Source organism: Sapajus apella, unplaced genomic scaffold (genome assembly GCF_009761245.1).
Source record: "Sapajus apella isolate SASKATOON/1434 unplaced genomic scaffold, GSC_monkey_1.0 scaffold82, whole genome shotgun sequence".
NCBI lineage: Eukaryota > Metazoa > Chordata > Mammalia > Primates > Cebidae > Sapajus > Sapajus apella.
The window spans coordinates 8,267,216-8,282,486 of record NW_022437022.1 but is presented as its reverse complement, the minus strand read 5'-3'; the positions used below and the strand labels follow the sequence as shown (position 1 = coordinate 8,282,486).

Below are 15,271 nucleotides of genomic sequence, written 5' to 3'. Positions count from 1 at the left end.
CAAATTCTGAACTCTTAAAAAAAAATCCTGAGATGATTAAACACAAATGCTCATGTTAATGAATTCAGGCTAAAACTTAACTGTGTGCAATGCAAGATGATCTGCAGTTATGGGAAGTTGTGCAAACCCTGATAGGGGGGCCTGGCTAGCATAGAAAAGCTGTTCCAAAATGTCAAGGAGAGAAGAAATAATACAGAGAAAGGAAGAGTGGGTGGAGTGACAGCATAGACACAGACAGCAGGAAACACGTGAATGCTGAGACCACTGGCACCTGAGTGGTCATCAGAATTGCCTGAGGGGTTTGGACACATACAGATTCCTGGGATCGATATTCCACAATTATGTAGGTTCAACTGGATAGATTTTGTCCCTAGAAGAGGCTTCCCTAGTGCAGGCAGGACCAATCTTCGGGGAAACCTCCCCTGGGTTCAGATGGAAATGCACTAACATCGTCTGGAACGACTGTTTCTCCACCTATTATTGGAAAAATTCACAAGAGGCGATCACACCAAGCTTTGGAGAAGTCATTCCGTCGAAGACGTGTTAATTTGTTAAGTCTGTAGTTTGCACACTAGTGTTGAGCTTGTAGAGAGTGAGAAACTCCTCTGCCTAGACTTTTTTTTTTTTTGGTTGTTTTAGTACATGTGGGAAGAGGCACCTCACTTGGATACACTTCATTGGAAAAATACTTATTATGACTATAACTCTGATGGGCTTAGTTTTAACTGTTTCTGCATTAGGCCAAGTGGAGCCCAAGAAGCTAAAAGTCGCCCGTGGGAGCTGTCCGCGGTGCTGAACGCCGTAGCCGGCTTCAGACTTGACCTTCCCAGCAGGAAAGGGCCCTCGGTTCGGCCCCCAAGCCCTATTTTCCTCCATGCTCCCACCTCCACTGTCTTCCCTTCCCAGCGCTGCCACTGGCGATGGCGGCACAGAGATTTCAGTTCTGGGCGGCAGACGACCTTGCGTTGCACTTCCTCCCCCGCTTTCTGCCTCTCCCAGGGCGGCGGCGGAGGGGCGCGGAGGCGGATGGGCGCGGCACCCGCCCACATTCAGGCCCCCTCCGTGGGGCGTGGGGCGCAGGGCCGGGACCCCCAGCCCCCACCCGCGCCGGGCCCGGCTCCCAGCGTGCTCGCGGCGGCGCCCTGAGCGCACCAGGTCTCCTTCCTGCGCGCCCCCTCCCCACCTCCCCCGCACCTGCTCCTCCTCCTCGGTCCCGCCCAGCGCGCCGCAGCCGGATCCCCGGCGCCAGGAGGAGAGAGGGGGCGCTGGCGGCGACACAAAGGGCGGAGCGGCGGGGCCGGGGCCTGGGAGGCATGGACGCCGACTACCCTGCCTTCGAGCCCCCGCTCTGCAGCGAGCTCAAGCACCTGTGCCGGCGGTTGCAGGAGGCGTACCGCGAGCTCAAGGAGGACCTCACGCCCTTCAAGGATGACCGCTACTACAGGTGGGCGCGGCGCGGGCGGCGAGCGGCGGGCGGGGTCTTCCGGGCCTCAGTCCCCAACGGGACCCCGGCGGCTCCGCGGGCTTGGCCTGGTCCCGCCCTCGGCCGTCTCCGCCCGCTGGACGCGGAAGGGGCTGGGGTCGGGGCGCGGGGCTGAGAGGGACCGGGGAGGGGGCGGGGAGCAGGGGTGCTGGCTGCGGCGCGCAGTTTCCGGGGTCCAGGGCAGCCCCGCGACCCGGGCAAAGGGCCGTTTTCCGTTCCGCAGAAACCCTAGCTGACGATCCCGCCTCTCGGGAAAAGAGCTGCGGGTTCTGGCTCCTCCCCGCGCCCCGCGTCGTTCTCCCCCCGCGCCCGCCCCGCCGCCCCCATTCGGGCCTGAGGCACCCGAGACTGGGGAGGCGACCGCGCGCGCTTCGGCGTCTGGAGGAGGGTCTTGGCCGCAGCTCCGAGCGCCCCGGGCCCCTGGGCTTCGCGGGACGCCTCCGGGGCTGGGGCGCCGCCGAGGGCTGGGGGCGGACGGGCGCGGCGGGGAGGACCGCGGGACGCCATGCAGGGACACCCCGGCTGGGAGCCGCGGTGTTGAACTTGGTTGTGTGCATCTCCGTCTCCCTCTCCCTCTCCTGCGACCTGAGAGAGGGCGGTGGGAACTGCAGACCCTGGCGCTGGCGCCCGCCCCTTCCTCATTGCGCTCTGCAGTTCCGGAGGGGAAGGAAAGTCTGTCCACCACCAGAGGCCAATTTACCCAAATTGGCGGTGTCGGGACAGGACCCAATCGCGAGTCTGTAGGAAGCTCCCTAACCCCACACCTCAACCTTCCTCATCTGTTGAATGGGAAGCCCGAACCAGAAGGTCTCTGAAAGCTGAGATTCAATCATAATTTACTCACTCTGTGCTAAGGATGGCGAGGGTATTGCCCTGCAATGGGGAACGGGTGGACGTCATTTTTGTAAGACCCATCCTGTGCTAATAATCATAGGTACATGTTCAGAAAAAGATGTGTCACACTTATCCTCACATCTGTTCACAAACCTAATGCCTTCTCCCGGGCTGATCAGCAACGCAGCGGGACCGTGGTCATCGTTGTTGAGTGAAAAAGACCATTTTTAAAAAATGTAAAAAAATGTGATGTAGCTTTTGGGCGAGCCTGGAAATCTATCTAATGCAGCCTCCTGAGAGACCTGAGGGTATGGGAAAAGAACCCAGAGTTTCATATCATTCTTGTGTAAGATTATGTCCAATCTCCTTTTCTACTGGTTCCGCCACCCCTGTCCCTTACTCTGGTGGTGGTGTTTTTTTTCATCTATCTATCTATCTATCTAATCTATCTATCTATCTATCTATCTATGTATCGAATCTATCTGTCTATCTTTCTGTCTTATCCATCTATCTATTTTTTGAGACAGGGTCTTGCCCTGTCACCCAGGTTGGAGTGCAGAGGAGCCATCTTGGCTCACTGCATCTACCTCCCTGGCTCAAGCAAACCTTCTACCTCAGCCTCCGGAGTAGGTGGGAACCACAGGCCCTTGCCCCATTACCCGACTAATTTTTGTATTTTTCGTAGAGATGGAATCTTCCTGTATTGCCCAGACTGGTCTCAAACTCCTGGGTTCAAGTGATGCTTCCACCTTGGCCTCCCAAAGTATTGAGGTTACAGGCATGAGCCACCATGCCTGGCCTTTTTTTCTTTCTCTGTACTTTCTTTTCCTGGGAATATTTCTTTGGCAGCACAGCTAGTGAAAGTGGAATGATCGCAGTGCAAGTAGCCAAGAAGAGAACACACCCCAGTGGTTAATCTCCATCTTTATTCTTGACCAATTTGTTCACCTGGTAGTTACTGAGCATCTTTTATACTCCTGCTGTTGTTCTAGGCATTGCGAATACAGCGGTGAGCAAGACAGGGTCTCTGCTGTCCTGGAGCTTACAGCAAGAAACCTGAGAGAGTGACAGGGTGCTGCCACACAGAAGGTAGTCAGGTGGGGTCCATCTTGAAGGTGACATTTGTCAGAGAACTGAAAAATGAGGAGGTAACCAAACAAGGAGGCCGGGAGGAAAGTCCCAGAAGAGGAAGGAGAATTGCAAAGTCCCTGAGACCATAAAAACATAAAATGTTCAAGGCATAGACAGAAGACCAGCAAACCTGGAGCACTGTAGTCAGAGAGATAGGCAGGGCCAGCCTGTGAAAAGCCTTGAAGGTCAGAGGAAGGAATGTGGATTTCATTGGGATTGCAATGTGAAGCCACTGGAGGATTTTACACAGGTGCAGGTGACATGAGCAGTTTGGCTGCCCGTCCTGCAGCAAGCATTTGAGTCTTTGCTCCAGGAGCCGCTTCCTCAGTTGAGTTGGTGCTTGAAGACAGATTTGCAGTGATTGGAAGTGATTAGTGATGGGTTCTGCATCCCCTGCCATGAGCACAAGTTGACTGCAGAGTACTTTACAATGTTTTGTACAGACAGGGCAGTTAGGCTGAATCACAAAGTCTGTTTTATAGTGAAAAGATGTTTTAGATCACTGAACTGTCTTCAGCTCCATTGAAATTTTCTATCAATGGATTGTTGCTGTACAAAACGAGGTGAAATACTCTTGGGTTTCTAAGTTGGGAAGCTGCTAGTTACAACTCTGCATCTGTCTAGCTGGAAGGTGAAATTGCTGCTACGATTTTGGCTCCTTCTCTCCTCACCATCTTCATTTCCTTATTGGTGATTTATGAGTAAAACGCACCAGCTCTGTTTTCCCTAGAGGACTAGGGACTCACCTCACGTGGTTGGCAGTTTTCTCATAACGGGGCGAAGCAAGGAACACAGCTGCTAAAGCTCCGTTTACAAAACATGGTTTGCCCCTGTTTGCCAGTGTGGCTGTTTGCATATTTGCTACGTAATTTGGCATCAGTGAAGAGATGCAGCTATGTGATCAAAGGACTCATGGCCATTTTCACAAAATGAGAGATAACAGTCGTACTTCCTGTCAGGAGAGGGAAGGTGGAAAAGCACAGGCCAGGGATCTGCAATCCTGATTCTAGCCCCGGTTCTACCCTTTGCTAACTCCCCAGTCTTGGGAATTACTGAGTTTCACTGGACAATCAGTTTCCACGTCAGGGTAAAAGAAACTGTAACTCTCACCTTCACAAGGATTTTGTAAGACTTACACACTTTACGAAGAGAACACTAAAGATGTATTCAGATACAGATAACAGAAAAACCACAGCGAAACCAGTCTAAACGGTAAGGAAATGAATTGGGTTGCTGAACCAGCAGCTTAATGGTGTAATCAAGTTCTTTCTTTTTAACTTGGTAGCAGTTGGCTGCTAATAACCATTTGGGCTACTGCTTCTCGTTCACATTCATGGGGAAAACTGGTTGGCTTTCTATGGCTGTCTCCAAAAGAAAAAGAGAAGTCTGTAACTTGAAGTCTGCAGAAAACTCCTTGAATCTCCTCTACACCCCACCAAAATGGTAACAAGAAAAAGTGAGATGTGTTAACAAGGACATGCAAAGTTCACGCACTGCAGATGGGAAGGGAAATTGCAATCATCACTGTGGAAAACCACTCGGCAGCAGCTACTAAAGTTGAACGTACACGTCTCCGCAGGTCCAGCATTTTCTGTCGGGTATATGCCCTACAGCAATGCATACATGGAGGACAGGTGTGGTGGCTCATGCTTGTAATTCAAGCACTTTGGGAGGCCCAGGCGAGTGGATCATGAGGTCGAAAGATCAAGACCATCCCGGCCAATGTGGTGAAACCCCATCTGTACTAAAAATACAGAAATTAGCTTGGTGTGGTGATGTGCGCCTGCAGTCCCAGCTACTTGGGAGGCTGAGGCAGGAGAATGGCTTGAACCCGGGAGGTGGAGGTTGCAGTGAGCTGAGATCGCACTATTGTACTCCAGCCTGGTGACAGAGCGAGACTCCATTTCAAAAAAAAAAGGAATGCATACATGGGGCCATCAGAAGACATGTACTAAAAAGGTTCGTAACAGCACAAGTTATAATACTTCTAAACTGGAAATTAGCCAGATACTAAAAAACAGAAGAATGCCGGCTGGGCGTGGTGGCTCACGCCTGTAATCCCAGCACTTTGGAAGGCCGAGAAGGGCGGATCACGAGGTCAAGAGATCAAGACCATTCTTGCCATGATGAAACCCTGTGTCTACTAAAAATACAAAAATTAGCCAGATGTGGTGGCACACGCCTGTAGTCCCAGCTACTCGGGAGGCTGAGGCGGAAGAATCCGCTTGAACCCAGGAGGCGGAGGTTGCAGTGAGCCGAGATTGCGCCACTGCACTCCAGCCTGGCGACAGAGCAAGACTCCGTCTCAAAACAAAAACAAAAACAAAAAAACGAAACAAAAAAAGAATGGACGAAGGCAGCCAGCCAGGCAAGGTGACTCACGCCTATAATCCTAGCACTTTGGGTGGCCAAGGCAGGCAGATCATTTGAGCCCAGGAGTTCCAGACCAGCCTGAGCAACATAGTGAAAGCCCGTCTCTACAAAAAATTCAAAAATTAGCTGGGTGTGGTGGTGCACAACTGTGATCCCAGTTACTTGAGAAGCTGTGGCAGGAGAATCACTTGAACCCTGGGGAAACTGGTAAGATCAGGGATTCTCAATGCTGCTGCACATCACAATCATTTCAGTAAGCTTTTCCTTTCTTTCTTTTTTTTTTTTGAGGCAGGGTCTCACTCCTGTCACCAAGACTGGAGTGCAGTAGTGTGATCATGGCTCACTGTAGCCTTAACTTCCTCAGCTCCTCCCCCTCAGCCTCCCAAGTAGCTGGTACTACAGGCATGCACCACCATACCCGACCAACTTTTTTGTTCATTTGAATTTTTTAGTAGCGATGGGGTCTCACTGTGTTGTCCAGGCTGCTTTTGAACTTCTGAGCTCAAGTATATGAGGGAGCTTTCAAAAATACAGACCATCAGGCCCCACCTTTGACGATTCAGATGTAATTGGCCTGGGCTGGATCTCTGCCAGGGCGGAGAGCCATGAAGGATGAGTGAAATATCTTAGAGCAGGTCAGGCATGGTGGACCACACCTGTTATCCCAGCACTTTGGGAGGCCAAGGCAGGCGGATCACCTGAAGTCAGGAGTTTGAGACCAACCTGGCCAAGATGGTGAAACGCCATCCCTACTAAAAATACAAAAATTAGCCCAGTGTGGTTGCAGGCACCTGTAATCCCAGCTACTCAGAAGGCTGAGGCAGAAGTATCCCAGAAGGCAGAGGTTGCAGTGAGCTGGGATTGCGCCACTGCACTCCAGCCTGGACGATAAGAGCGAGACTCAGTCTCAAAAAAAAAAAAAAAAGGAAAAGGAAGGAAGGAAGGATCTTAGAGCAGCAGCTGAAGGAGGGAGGGAGGGAGAGAGAGAGGGAGGGACAGAGGGAAGAAGAAAGGAAGGGAAAGAAGGACACGGAAAGGAAGAAAGGAAAGAAGGAAGGAAAGAAAGATCTTAGAGTAGCAGCTGGAGACACCCTGGGGCACCCATCCTTCTCTGATGGGTTTTCCAAGGGGCAGCAGTATTGCCAACCAGGGGCCATGGCCCCCTCTCCTCACACAAAGCTCAATGGCTGAGCTTTGACCAGGTTTCATTCAGGTTTAAAGGTCTGGAAGTCATGTTTTCTATTTAAGGCAAACCTAGATTTCTCTACCTTGTGGCGTCTGTACTGATGTAAGCATTTCAGAGGGCCTCATCCTTTCTCCTCGTTTTCAAGTTGACGGGTACACCTCAGTGTAACTGTTGACTGACAACTCTCTCCGACTTTTGTTTTTTTTTTGCCGGGGAGGAGACAGTGGGGGAGGAGACAGTGAGTGTCTCCAATGAGACTGGGATTTTATCTTTTTTTTTGAGATGGAGTCTTGCTCTGTCCCCCAGGCTGGAGTGCAGTGGCCTGATCTCAGCTCACTGCAACCTCCGCCTCCTGGGTTCAAGCTGCTTCAGCCTCCCAAGTAGCTGAGATTACGGGCATGCGCCACCATGCCTGGCTAATTTTTGTATTTTTAGTAGCGACCATGATGCCCAGGCTGGTCTCGAACTCCTGACCTCAAGTGATCCACCAGCCTTGGCCTCCCAAATTGCTGGGATTATAGGTGTAAGCCACCAGACCTGGCCTAAGTATTCTTTTAATCACACAGCCAGAGGCTAACATATTCTGAATCTCATATACAGTATTGGGCATATTTATGTCTATAATGAACATCCCTTGAGTTATATTTTGTCAGATATTAAAGTTGTTACCCTGTTATTATACCTTATTGTGTACTGGGTACTCGACCAAGTATTTACATGCATCATCTTACATAATCTCACCAATCTTCAGAGGATAATGAAGTCTTGAAAGACCAAGTAACTTGTCTGAGGTTGCATTTTCAAGCCAGAATCCAAACCCAAGTGTGTATCGTATGCATTTATCAGATCTCTTCCTGGTGGTTACCCAGGCTTAATTATTTTTTTGTGTACCTTGGGGTAAGTGGAACTCTTGCCCATACAGCAGAGTATGTTTTTTTGTTGCTTGTTTGTTTAAGAGACAGAGTCTTGCTCAGTTGCCCAGGCTGGAGTACTGTGATGTGATCTCAGCTCACTCCAACCTCTGCCTCCCGGGTTCAAACAATTCTCGTGCCTCAGCCTCCTGAGTAGCTGGGACCACATGTGTGCACCACCACACCTGGCTAATTTTTGTATTTTTAGCAGAGAATGGGTTTCACCATGTTAGCCAGGCCGGTCTCAAACTCCTGGCTTCAAGTGATCCTCCTGCCTCGGCCTCCAGAGTATGTTTTTTTTAAGCCACATCTCGCCCTGATTTAGAGGAGAAAATAAGGATGCTAATTTCCTGGATAGCAGAGCAGGTATAAGCATCCCATCTGTTCTTCCTGGTCATCATTCGGCTGCAGCGATGACTCAGCTCTGGCAACTGAAAGACCATCCTTTGCCAGAGGAGAACAGGCCACAAGGCTGGTGGGACACCTGAAGCTTGAAGCGGGCCTCGTTCCCAAGATATGGAAGCTGGGGCTCTGGGCCCATATTCTAGGGCTGCAGTAAGAAAACACCACAGACTGCAGGGCTCAAGCAGCAGGAATGTATCGTCTCCCAGTTCTGAGGCCAGAAGTCCAAAATCCAGGTGCTGGCTGGGTCAGCTCCTCCCGAGGGACAGTCTGTCCCAGGCCTTTTCTCCGGCTTCTGGTAGCCTCAGGCCTGGCTTGTAGATGTCTGTCATCTCCCTGTGTCTTCACATCGTATTCCTTCTATGTGTATCTGTGGCTAAATCTCCCGTTTTTCTTTTTTTTGAGACAGAGTCTTGCTCTGTTACCCAGGCTAGAGTGCAGTGGTACAATCTAGGCTCACTGAAACCTCCACCTCTAGGTTCAAGCAATTCTCCTGGCCGGGTGTGGTGGCTCACGCTTGTAATCCCAGCACTTTGGGAGGCCGAGGCGGGTGGATCACGAGGTCAAGAGATCGAGACCATCCTGGTCAACATGGTGAAACCCCCGTCTCTACTAAAAATACAAAAATTAGCTGGGCATGGTGGCGCACGCCTGTAGTCCCAGCTACTCGGGAGGCTGAGGCAGGAGAATTGCTTGAACCCAGGAGACGGAGGTTGCAGTGAGCCGAGATCGCGCCATTGCACTCCAGCCTGGGTAACAAGAACGAAACTCCGTCTCAAAAAAAAAAAAGCAATTCTCCTGCCTCAGCCTCCCGAGTGTCTGGGACTACAGGTGTGCCCCACCACGCCTGGCTAATTTTTGTATTTTTAGTAGAGATGGTGTTTCACCGTGTTGGTCTTGATCTCTTGACCTTGTGACCTGCCTGCCTCGGCCTCCCAAAGTGTTGGGATTACAGGCGTGAGCCACCGTGCCCGGCCAAATCTGCACTTGTTATGGGGACATCAGTCACACTGGACTTAGGGCTCACCCTAATGATCTCATTTTAGCTTGTTCATCTGCCAATGCCATATCACCAAATAAGGCCACGTTCACAGGCACTGGGTGTTAGGACTTCAGCATCTTTCTGGGGACACAAGCCAAGGCATAACAGGCCCTCCTTGAAAAGAACAGCTCATGTGTTGATACGGGGCTGTGGATTTTGGCTCCTCTCCCCATAGCAGCTGAATGTTTGATGAACAAGAGTCAGGAGGACTGGGCGGGTCCTGGCTTGGATCAGTCACTGTGCTTCTTGGAAATCGGGTCTGCACATCTTACAGGATGATCTCAGATCCCTCCCAGCTCTAAAACTGAGGTAGCAGACGACAGTACAGCTGGGTCTGGATCAGGGTGGCTCTGTCTGCCCAGCAGAAATGTCTGAAATCTTCACTGTGTCACCTGAGTTGCCTGAGGTTTCTCAGGTGCAAATTGGGGAGGGTGCGTGCGTGTGTGTGTGTGTGTCTGTGTCTGTGTGTGCGCGTGTGTTTGGGTGAAGGAGAGTGTGCAGTGAAGGCCGAGGAAAGAGGCTGTGGCATAGCTCAGGAGCTGTTGGGTCAGAGAGAGGGTGCTCAGTGCATCCTGGCTTGAAAGTCTAGTGTTCCAGGAAATCCCTTGATCCCAGAAAAATCAGGATGTTTGTCACCCTGAAGGTGCAAACAGCCTGGAGGGGATCAGGATACAAGGAGCCCTCGAGGTTAAGCCAGGCTGGGTGAGGCAGGGTTGGAGACTCAGACAGATGAGCCGTCTGCTAGGGTAGTGTGTGTGCGCGCTGGGTATGACAGTCAGGTCGCCGGCAGAAGGTGGCTGAAACCCAGTTGAGCACTATAGAAAGGGGACGGGGTGCTCGTTTCCTGATTTCTTCAGCCTCAGTGACATTCCTTGAGCCTCGGGACAAACCCCTGAGTTCTTGCGCTCTGAGGTCTTGGTCTTCCGCCTTCCTTCCAGCTGGCTAGTTCTGTTTTTTTGTGAGACAGAGTCTTGCCCTGTCGCCAGGCTGGAGTGCAGTGGCGCAATCTCAGCTCACTGCTCGCTGCAACCTCTTGACTCCCTAGTTCAAGGGATTCTCTTGTCTCAGACTTCCGAGTAGCTGGGATTACAAGCACATGCCACCATGCACCCAGCTAATTTTTGTATTTTTAGTAGAAACGGAGTTTCACAGTGTTGGCCAGGATGATCTCGATCTCCTGACCTCGTGATCTGCCTGCCTCAGCCTCCCAAAGTGTTGGGATTACAGGCATGAGCCACGGCATCTGACCTGGCTGGTTCCCTTGCTCTTCTTGGCTCAGCCCTCATTGCCCTTCCCCAGTCAATCAATGGCCAGCTCTCTGCAAGGCCCGCCCATGACCTCAGGGCTGTGCTTCTCAAAGGGGAACCCCCTCCTGCTCTTTCTATAACAGCAGCTATGTTGTATCCCTCCTTTCCTGTCCTGAAAGGAAATTTCCTTGAAAAAGTCATACATGCTTCCATAACTTTAAAAAATTAAATTTACCCTAAATGTCACCTAAACAAGCAACGAGAGAAGAGTAATTTGTAAGAAATAGCATGCATTTCAACGAGAAAATGCTCTGGCAACACTACCCTAAAACGAAAGTGCCCCTAGGAGTGATGATTTAGGAAGCTGCCACCTTAGACCCGCACAGGGAGAGGCTGCTGCCCACCACTCAGGGGCCAGGCAGCTCTGCAGGCCCCGTTCCCCTCCCGCTGGCTCAGCCGTGGGCTGCAGGGCACTGCTGTGCCTACTCCGAACGTTTCTGCCCCAGCGTTCCCCCGGCGTCCCCCTTCCTTCCCTGCCCTAGGTTTACTGGAGTTGCGAGGTTGAGGCCATACTTAGGATATCAGGACAAAGCCCCATTGTTCTGTATGCTCAAGGCCATCGCAGAGGATGTATGTGTGACCCTGGGACCCACAACTGCACAAGTTCATCATGTGCCTGGGACTGGCCTCCCTGGCCTTGCCGTGACGTGGAAAGTCATGGCAAATGACGGGTCTCGCTGGAGCAGCACTTGGTTTGCTATGTAGGAAGCAGCTTGAGCGAAGGGGTGGTCGCCTGTCTCCGGAAGCAGAGCTCTCAAGGCGGGAGACAGGCATGTAATGAGCAAGGCTGTCCCCTTTTCTGGCTGCTATGGGCTGCGGGGGCACGTGGGTGGGTGGGTGTTGTCCTGCCTTCTCTGTCTGCTGGGGAATGGAGGCACCAAACAACTTGGACACATGCTGTACAGGGGCACGGCTATGCTCTTTCCATTCTCTTCTTTTCTTTTTTTAGGTTTTTTTGGTTGGTGTTTTGTTTTTTAGAGATGGGATCTCACTACGTTTCCCAGGGTGGAGTGCAGTGGCTCTTCATAGTGCAGTCATGGGGCACCACAGCCTGGAGCTTCTGGACTCAAGTGATTCTGATTCTCCCACCTCAGCCTCCTGAATAGCTGGGGCTCTGTCTTCCCATTCTTTTGAATATGCCCACAAGGCCAGGAAAGTGCCCTCTGTGCTGTCTGTTCATGGTGCGGTACAGCCAGCAAAGTCCTGTGGGCATTCGGCCTTCAAGTCTTGTCAGGACTTAAAGACGGAGTTTTGTTCCTAAGTGAAGGTAATGACCAGTTTCCCTGGCTTATCTGTCTGGCATGACCGGGGCAGTGTTTCTGATGTGTAATCCCATACTCTTTGGTGAACAGAGCCCCCAATTTAGGATTCAGGCCAACAAAGATTACTTCCAGCTCAATCTGGAAAGGGCAGGCATGCTCCTGCCTCATGATAAGTGAGGAGCTCCAGAACTGCCATTCTTCTAGTGGAGACTGTCCTCAGCTTCTGCAAGGGGAAATGCAAATCCAAACCCCCTTCCCTCGGGCTGCAATAGGAATGAGAACATGTTAGAACTTTGCTGTAGTTCTCATCATTGGCAGCTGTCTTAGGGACATCTAGAGGCATTGATAGTCACTTTATAAAGATATGGCACTCCAGTATTTAAGACCGTCGGTTGCAAGTATTAGTTTCAGCCAAAAAGGTGAACTTAGTACAAGAAATACAGGGATTGTTCACAGACCAAAGGGCAGAAATGCAGCCGAACCCCAGGAAGGAGCTGGACCTGACGAGGCATGGATTCCATGGGCTCATCTTCAAAATCTCTCTTGCCAACGCCCCAGACTATGGGTTATCACATTTGCTGTGTGTCAGAGTGCTTTAGGGAGCTTTAAAAAATACTGATGCTGGCTGGTTGTGGCGGCTCATACCTGTAATCCCAGCACTTTGGGAGGCTGTGGTGGGCGGATTGCTTGAGCCCAGCAGTTTTGAAACCACCCTGGACAACACGGCGATGCTTCATCTCTACAAAAAATATAAAAATTAGCTGGGCGTGGTGGCGTGTGCCTGTAGTCCTAGCTACTCAGGAAGCTGAGGTGGGTGGATTATCTGAGCCTTGCAGTTCCAGGCTGCAGTGAACCATCATTGTGCCACTGCACTGGGTGACAGAGTGAGACCCTGTCTCAAAATAAATAAATAGGCCGGGCATGGTGGCTCATGCTTGTAATCCCAGCACTTTGGGAGGCCGAGGTGGGCAGATCACCTGAGGTCAGGAGTTTGAGACCACCCTGGCCAACATGGTGAAACCCCATTTCTACTAAAAACAAAATATTATCCAGGTGTGGTGGCACGCACCTGTAATCCCAGCTACTCCGTGTTGAAAAAATGCATGCTTTGAATGAAGAGACCTTCCGAACAGGATTTGTGTGAGCAACGTGGCGCTTTATTCACCTGGGTGCGGGTGGGCTAAGGCTGAAAAGGGCATTAGCAAAGGGCAGTGGGATAGGAGTTGGTTTTATAGGTTTGGGTAGTTTTTTGGGGGACGGGGGTGTTGCAGAGTAAGTTCAGTTACAGTGGTGGGGCTAGGGGCAAGGAGTGTACGTGACCACAAGTTCAGTTACAATGGCAGGGTTGGGTGAGAGGCATTTACGTTATCGGAAGAGTAGTTAAGATGGCAGGCAGGGTTGGGCGAGGGCCTTGTCTGGGAAAGCTTTGCTGGGCAATCAGGGACAATGGCGAACGCAGGCAGGGGGTGGGAAACGTTAGCCGAGGCAAGCAGGACTTCAGACTTGCAGGCTCCAGGCTTGCATATGGAGACCTGACACTTGGGAGACTGAGGCAGGAGAATTGTTTGAATCCAGGAGGCGGAGGTTGCGTTGAGCCGAGATCGCGCCACTGCACTCCAGCCTGGGTGACAGAGTGAGACTCCATCTCAAAAATAAATAAATTAATTAACAGATGCCTAAGCCCTGCTTCAGCCCTGACTGAGTTAGTTTTGGGTTCAGCTTGAGCACTGGGTTTTTTTTAAAGCTCCCCAACCAATTCTAACTTCTGCAGATGCTAACACCCATTGTCTTAAACTCATTTACTTCTCTGTCCCTTCATTTCATCTGTCCTAGGGCCCCCAATCTCTGATCAATACCAATACTCTTGTCTCATGCTTATGCCACCCATGCAGCAGGAGGAAAGTACCACCAGGCAGGCGTTCCTGGAAGTCACCATTGACACAGGATCGTCCCCCTCAGCTGGGGCCTCAGCGAAGCCCTGAAATCCTGCTGGCTTTTCCCAGGCTACTCATTTCTCGAATCTTTGTAACAACGATTCCAAACCTTCTCTACCTCCTTGCACTGGATCCAGTTGATGGGCCTCCCCAGGCCCCCTTGATCCTGCCCATATCCACCTCCCAACTCCGTCCCTGCCCCGGCCCTTGGTCCCTGGCCTTGCCTCCCCACGTGACCTCCCGGGGCAGGCACTGCCGTTCCTCGCCTCTGCTCCTTCCACCCAACAGACCAAAGAGCTGCTTCAGTGCTGACTGATGGTGGGGGCTTGTTCACCCCATGCTGACTAAAGTGGCAGCCACAAGCCTGGCTCCCTGGGACTGATTGAGGGCCAGGTAACATCTCTCGGATGTGTAGATCAGACTTTGGCCGAGGGTGACAGTGACTGGTCAGAGCTAACAGACTGTTTCCGAACACAGGAGCTTGGAAATAAACCAGCCGTGTTTGTCCTGAGCTGTGGCCAGCATGCACCCCCTGAAATGTACTCTCCTGCCTCCTGTCTGACTCCATCCTCTCTCCTTTCCCTGGGATTGTACCACTCCCAATAAAATTGACATGGAAACTCTTCCCCTAGGTTCTGTTTTTGAGGGAACCCAGCTAAGACATTCTTTAAATGTTCAGACAGTCTTGCCCAGTAACTCATAGAAAAGCATGGGCCAGAAGGAGGGTGGCCAGCGATCCTGGTGTGCCTGGAACTGAGGGCATCCTCAGGACATGGGACTTTCAGTGCTCATACTTGGAAAGTCTCGGACAAACCAGAATCTGCCGGTCGCCTAGCCAGGTGACAGGAACTCTCTCAGCTTCCACCTCCAATCCTGCGCTCACTGGCCCTCCAACTCCCTTCCCTTGCTTCCGTGGGAAGGTGTCCTCATTCTCTAAACGATGAGGAAGTGGGTGTCTTATTTCGAGGTAGCCAGCAAGCCCAGGGCAGTCTTTTGTTCAACACACAGGGCCTGGGTATCTTTCTCTACCAGGCTGGGACCACGTCCTGGAAAGAAGAGGATGGATAAAGGCTTGCACCGTGAGGTCGTAGGAGATGATGGTGGAGAAGGCGCTGCTCAAACACTGAAAATAAATTCAAATACATGTTTCAGTTGGATGACTTGGGACTGATAAACCACCCAAGGCAGAGAAGGTGAAGGGTGCTGGGAGGCTGGAGCCTCCTTCCTGGTAGCACCCAGAGCTTGTGAGTGGTGACGGCCTTGCTGTGCCAGAGAGGCAGGGAGGGGCTTGTCCTACTCACCAGGCTTCGTTATTGCAAATTCCAGAAACCAGCAGGGGCCACAGAAACTAGGGCATTTGCTTTAATGGTGGCAAAAGGGACAAAATGAAGGAATATGTGTACGCC

The 15,271-nt window shown here is 51.5% G+C and overlaps 1 protein-coding gene across 1 annotated transcript in view; it reads left to right on the top strand.

The window, feature by feature from the left end:
- Positions 1–1,244: 1,244 nt before the first annotated feature.
- The window catches only part of TMEM181 (transmembrane protein 181), a 99,287-nt gene continuing 85,260 nt past the window's right edge, over positions 1,245–15,271 (top strand). Inside the window, exon 1 of the mRNA XM_032253187.1 lies at positions 1,245–1,444. Coding sequence (XP_032109078.1) covers positions 1,314–1,444 — 131 coding nt within the window. The 5' untranslated portion in view covers positions 1,245–1,313. The remainder of the gene's footprint in view (positions 1,445–15,271) is intronic.